The sequence below is a fragment of the Lonchura striata genome, chromosome 35, assembly GCF_050655825.1.
Source record: "Lonchura striata isolate lonStrDom1 chromosome 35, ASM5065582v1, whole genome shotgun sequence".
In the NCBI taxonomy this organism is placed as follows: domain Eukaryota; kingdom Metazoa; phylum Chordata; class Aves; order Passeriformes; family Estrildidae; genus Lonchura; species Lonchura striata.
In genome coordinates this window covers 4,472,898-4,478,731 of record NC_140737.1, presented here as the reverse complement: position 1 = coordinate 4,478,731, position 5,834 = coordinate 4,472,898, and the positions used below count along the sequence as shown (strand labels likewise).

Here is a 5,834-nt window from a genome sequence, read left to right as displayed (position 1 = left end):
TGTCCTTTCTCCATGAACAGGTGCCCATGTGCAGCCACAGCAAATGTCCAACAGCAGCTCCATCAGCCACTTCCTCCTGCTGGCACTGGCAGACACGCGGCAGCTGCAGCTCCTGCACTTCTGCCTCTTCCTGGGCATCTCCCTGGCTGCCCTCCTGGGCAACGGCCTCATCATCAGCGCCGTAGCCTGCGGCCACCACCTGCACACGCCCATGTTCTTCTTCCTGCTCAACCTGGCCCTCAGCGACCTGGGCTCCATCTGCACCACTGTCCCCAAAGCCATGCACAATTCCCTCTGGGACACCAGGAACATCTCCTACTCAGGATGTGCTGCACAGCTCTTTTTCTTTATGTTCTGTGCAGTAACAGAGATTTCCCTGCTGACCATCATGTGCTATGACCGCTACGTGTCCATCTGCAAACCCCTGCACTACGGGACCCTCCTGGGCAGCAGAGCTTGTGCCCACATGGCAGCAGCTGCCTGGGCCAGTGGCTTTTTCTATTCGCTGTTGCACACGGTCAATACATTTTCCCTGCCCCTGTGCCATGGCAATGCCCTGGGCCAGTTCTTCTGTGAAATCCCACAGATCCTTAAGATCTCGTGCTCAAAATCCTACCTAAGGGAACTTGGACTCCTTGCTTTTAGTGCTAGTTTCTTATTGGGTTGTTTTGTGTTCATTGTTTTCTCCTATGTGCAGATCTTCAGGGCTGTGCTGAGGATCCCCTCTGAGCAGGGACGGCACAAAGCCTTTTCCACCTGCCTCCCTCACCTGGCCGTGGTCTCCCTGTTTGTCAGCACTGGCACAGCTGCCTACCTGAAGCCGCCCACCATCTCCTCCCCATCGCTGGATCTGGCCCTGTCAGTTCTGTACTCAGTGGTGCCTCCAGCCCTGAACCCCCTCATCTACAGCCTGAGGAACCAGGAACTCAAGGCTGCCGTGTGGAGACTGATGACTGGATGGTTTCAGAAGCATTAAACTGCTGGCAAATTTCTGTAAATCACGTTAAATAAAAGTAATCTTTGATACTTCCTATTAATTTCATGATGGAGGTTATTTTCCACCTTGTTTTAGGTTTTTCAGTTTGTCCACAAAAAAGTATCATTTTTTGTGTCATTTCTCATTTTGTTTCTCTCTGTGAAACCTTCCCTGTGCCCACAGATATTTTCCATGAGTGGCTGCACTCTTAAAGGCTGTAAAAGAAACTAAAGGATCTCACAGCAATGTTTTCTGCAGAGATGCCCTTTTGTTGCCTTCTCTGGAGCTGCAGCAGCAATGTCTGTGTGCAGAGCTGGGGCAGATCAGGGCTGGCACAGCAGCTGTGCCCAGGAGCAGCAGCACTTGGTGGTGCCAGTGCTGCTCCCGTGGCCCTGCCCCGCTGCCCTGGTGGCCCTGGTGTTGCTGCAGGGCCTGAGTGCTCTTGGGGCCGGGCACAGTCCTGGGGGTGGCAGTGCCGGGGCTGCAGCAGGGACAGGCCATGGACACTGCTGGGGCTGCGCTGACGCCTCAGGCCAGGCCTGGGGGCTCCAGGCTCCTTGCCCAGGCTCTCTCAAGAACACGGCCAGGCCAATGCTCAGCACAGAAAACCCCCGTGAGCAGCCCCAGGCTGGCCGTGAGCAGGCTGGGGGCAAACAGCACGGCTGGTGCTCTGCAAGGGCCCTGGGGGAGACGGGAAGGAGCAGCAGAGCAGGGGCTGATCCATCCCCAGTGCTGCACAGCCCAGGGCAGCATCCCAGAGCATCCTCATGGAGCTGCCAACAACATCCCCCTCTGCAGCCCTGGCCTCTCCCCCAGCTCACAGAGGTGCCGCATCCTTGCAGGCACAGACACGGCAGCACTGGCTCAGCAGCCCCTGTTTGCATTGCACACAGAAGGCAGGAGCACCCCCATGCTGGTGCTGTGGGGACATGAACCTGAGGCAGCACAAATGCCATCAGCCCCTGGGGCCAGGAAGGGCTGGGGGACGCCAGGGAAACCACTCAGCTTTGTCCTGGCCTCTGCAGTCAGCCAGAAAGTTTGTTCCCATCAGCTGGGAGTTTCCTGTCCCACTGCAGACGCTGCTGCTCAGAGCCAGGGCTGCCTGGCAGCCACCCCCAAACTGCCCTGAGCATTTCCTTGGCTTCCCCTTTGCTTTCTTTACTCTTCCTGATACAAATTTCTTCCTCTTGCCCACCCCTGTTCCCTCCCCTGCACACAGCCCATCCCTGTTTGCCCTTTCCTCTCTGGCCCTACTCCCCATTGCAGTTCCTGACTTGGCACTGTGGGAACGTCCCTTGGGGAGCAGGATCATCCCACAGGAGCTGCAGGAATTGTCTGCAGGCTCCTGCAGTGCCTGGTGCTGCTCCCTTGCCAGAGGCACCCCAGGCCAGGGGGGCACATCTGGGCTGCTGTGTCTAGCTGTGGGGCTCCCTGTTCTGGGCAGTGAGGAGGAGCTGCAGAGGCTCTGCAGGACTGACAGGATGGGCTTTGGGGCTGTGAGGAGAAGCTGAGGGACCTGGGCTGCTGGAGCTTCTGAAGAGGAAGCCCAGGGCTCCTCCTGCAACTGCTCCAAGGGTGTTTTCAGAGAATCCCAGATTCAGCAAGGTTGGAAAAGACCTTGGAGATCATCAAGTCCAACGTGTGCCCTGACACCGCCTTGTCTCCCCTGAACCTCCTTTTCTGCAGGATAAACAACCCCAGCTCTCTCAGCCATTCCTCACAGGACTTGTGCTCCAGACCCCTCACCAGCCTTGTTCCCCTTCTCCGGACATGCTCCAGCCCCTCCATGTCCTTCCTAAATTGGGAGCCCAGAACTGGAAACAGCACTCGAGGTGCTGCCCAACCAGTGCCAAGCACAGGGGAAGAATCACTGCCCTGCTCCTGCTGGCCACACCATTCCTGACCCAGGCCAGGAGCCATTGGCCTTCTTGGCCACCTGGGCACACTGCTGGCTCATGTCCAGCCTGCTGTCCATCGGTCCCTGCAGGTCCCTTTCTGCCTGGCTGCTGTCCAGCCCCTCTGTCCCCAGCCTGTAGCGCTGCAGGGGTTGTTGTGGCCAAAATGCAGGACCTGGCACTTGGACTTGTTAAACCTCACCTTGTTGGATTTGGACCCTGGATCCAGCCTGTTCAGGGCCCTGTGCAGAGCTCTCCTACCCTCCAGGAGATCAACATTCCCAGACAACTTGTTGTCACCTCGGTTCCATGAGCCCCCAGAATGTCCCAATTGTGTCCATGATTCCATGAAGCCTTCCAGTGTCAAAATGTCCCTTTTGTTCCATGGGTCCCCTTGTTGTCACAAAGTCTGGGGCCCTCCAGAGCTGCTCCTGCTCCAGGCCCAGGGCCCATCCCAGACCTGGGGCAGCCACAAAGCTGTGCCTATTTCTGCTCATTGCTGCTCTGATGGGGATGCATCCTCAGACACTTGGAGGTTGATGATGAATTTTACTGCTCCAGAGGCTTCTTCTTTCTTGAGCTCTTCAGTTCAGGACTTCAGTGGGAAAAGCTCATAGACATATGTTCAAAATGCTTGAACAAGAAAAACCCCTGGTAATAACTGAAGTTTTCAATTCTTCTGTGGTTAATTAGACAGATTTCACAAGTGTATTTAAAGTGAATATACTGTAGTGAAAAAAATGCAGAGAGAATTGGTTTTTTCTGTTTTCTTTTCTTGATTATAGATTGATATCAGCAATATCCAATTGATATTGACCCTCGGCACCTTCTTGTGCAGTTTGAACAGATATGAAAATCAAGACCCTTCATGGCTGACAATCACTAACACTTTGTCTCTTCCCCCACCCCACAATTTCCCTCATCCAACCACTGGCACTCCTATGGATCAGGAATGGTGTGGCCAGCAGAAGCAGCACTGTGATTCTTCCCCTGTGCTCAGCACTGGTTGGGGAGCACCTTGAGTGCTGCGTCCAATTTAGGAAGGACATGGAGGAGTTGGAGAATGTCCAGAGAAGGGGAACAAGGCTGGTGAGGGGTCTGAAGCACAACTCCTGTGAGAAGTGGCTGAGGGCGCTGGGGTCATTGATCCCGGAAAAAAACAGTCTCAAGTGAGACCACATCAGTCTCTGCAACTCCCTGACAGGAGGTTGCAGCCAGGTTGGGGTCAGGCTTGTTTCCCAGAAAACAGGGACAGGGCAAGAGGACACAGCCTTCAGCTACAGCAGGGGACATTTAACCTGTACATCAGGAAATATTCTTCACACAAAGGGTGATTGGGCATTGGAATGGGCTGCCCAGGGAGGTGGGTGAGTCAGAGTCCCTGGAAGTGTTTAAGGAAAGACTGGCTGTGGCACTCAGTGCCATGGTCTGGGTGACAAGGTGGTCTTGGGTCCCAGGTTGGACTTGATGCTCTTCAAGATCTTTTCCAGACAGGCCGATTCTCTGATGATTGTGACACTGCAGAGCCCTGGGAAGCAAGGGGTCATTGTGACACTGTGGGGCTGGATGGAAGCAAGGAGTGCATTGTGACAGTCTGGGACCACAGCGGCCACTGTGACCCTGCAGGGCCTTGGGGGACCACGGGGCCATTGTGCCACTGCAGAACCAGGGAGAGCCTTGGGAGAGCCTGGGGACAATGGAACCAAGGGGCCATTGTGACACTGCAAGGACTCTGGGAACTGAGGGAACAACTGTGACACTCTGGTGCCCCATGGAACCCAGGGTCCCTGGTGACACTGCAGGATCTTGTGTCACCAGGGCTCCATTGTGACACTGCAGCACCAAGGAATTCATTGTGCCACTCTGAGGCCTCATGGAACCCCAGAGGCCACTGTGACCCTGCAGGGCCTTGTGGAACCATGCAGAGCTTTGTGACAGAGCAGGACCTCGTGTCATGATAGGGCCATGGTGACACTGCAGTGCCCCATGGAACCAAGGGGCCAGTGCTGCACATCAGGGACTCCTGGAATGAAGGAAACATGTTTGACACCGTGGTGCTCTTGGGACCAAGAGGCCATTGTGACACTGTGGGACCAAGGAGAGCATTGCTGCCCTGCCAGACCTCATGGAACCAAGGATCCACTGTGACACTGCAGGGCCTTGGGGGACCAGGGTGACATTGAGACACTGCAGGGTCCAAGGATCCAAGGGACTTTGTGACAACAAGGGGACCCATGGAACAAAAGGGACATTTTGACACTGGGAGGCTTCATGGAATCATGGACACAATTGGGACACTCTGGGGCCTCATGGAACCGAGGTGACAACAAGTTGTCTGGGAGTGTTGATCTCCTGGAGGGTAGGAGAGCTCTGCACAGGGCCCTGAACAGGCTGGATCCAGGGTCCAAATCCAACAAGGTGAGGTTTAACAAGTCCAAGTGCCGGGTCCTGCATTTTGGCCACAACAACCCCTGCAGCGCTACAGGCTGGGGACAGAGGGGCTGGACAGCAGCCAGGCAGAAAGGGACCTGCAGGGACTGATGGACAGCAGGCTGGACATGAGCCAGCAGTGTGCCCAGGTGGCCAAGAAGGCCAATGGCTCCTGGCCTGGATCAGGAATGGTGTGGCCAGCAGGAGCAGGGCAGTGATTCTTCCCCCGTGCTGGGCACTGGTTAGGCAGCATCTCGAGTGCTGTGTCCAGTTCTGGACCCCCAATTTAGGAAGGACATGAGGGGGATGGAGCATGTCCAGAGAAGGGGAACAAGGCTGGTGAGGGGTCTGGAGCACAAGTCCTGTGCGGAGCAGCTGAGGGAGCTGGGGTTGTTGATATTGGAGAAGAGAAGCCTCAGGGAAGAAAAGGTGGTATCAGGGCACATGTTGGACTTGATGATCTCCAAGGTCTTTTCCATGTGTTGAGTTGTGTTATTTGTATGTTTTATTATCCCTGTATTATGTATTGGTTT

The 5,834-nt window shown here is 55.3% G+C and overlaps 1 protein-coding gene across 1 annotated transcript; it reads left to right on the top strand.

The window, feature by feature from the left end:
* On the top strand, nucleotides 1–976 carry LOC144248415 (olfactory receptor 14J1-like). The gene has a single exon (XM_077790589.2). The coding sequence runs from the start codon at nucleotides 44–46 to the stop codon at nucleotides 974–976; it is 933 nt and encodes a 310-aa protein (XP_077646715.2). The 5' UTR covers nucleotides 1–43.
* Nucleotides 977–5,834: the final 4,858 nt, after the last annotated feature.

Excerpts from the sequence above, each read along its gene's own strand:
- LOC144248415 (XM_077790589.2), top strand. The coding sequence starts at position 44 with ATGTCCAACAGCAGCTCCATCAGCCACTTCCTCCTGCTGGCACTGGCA.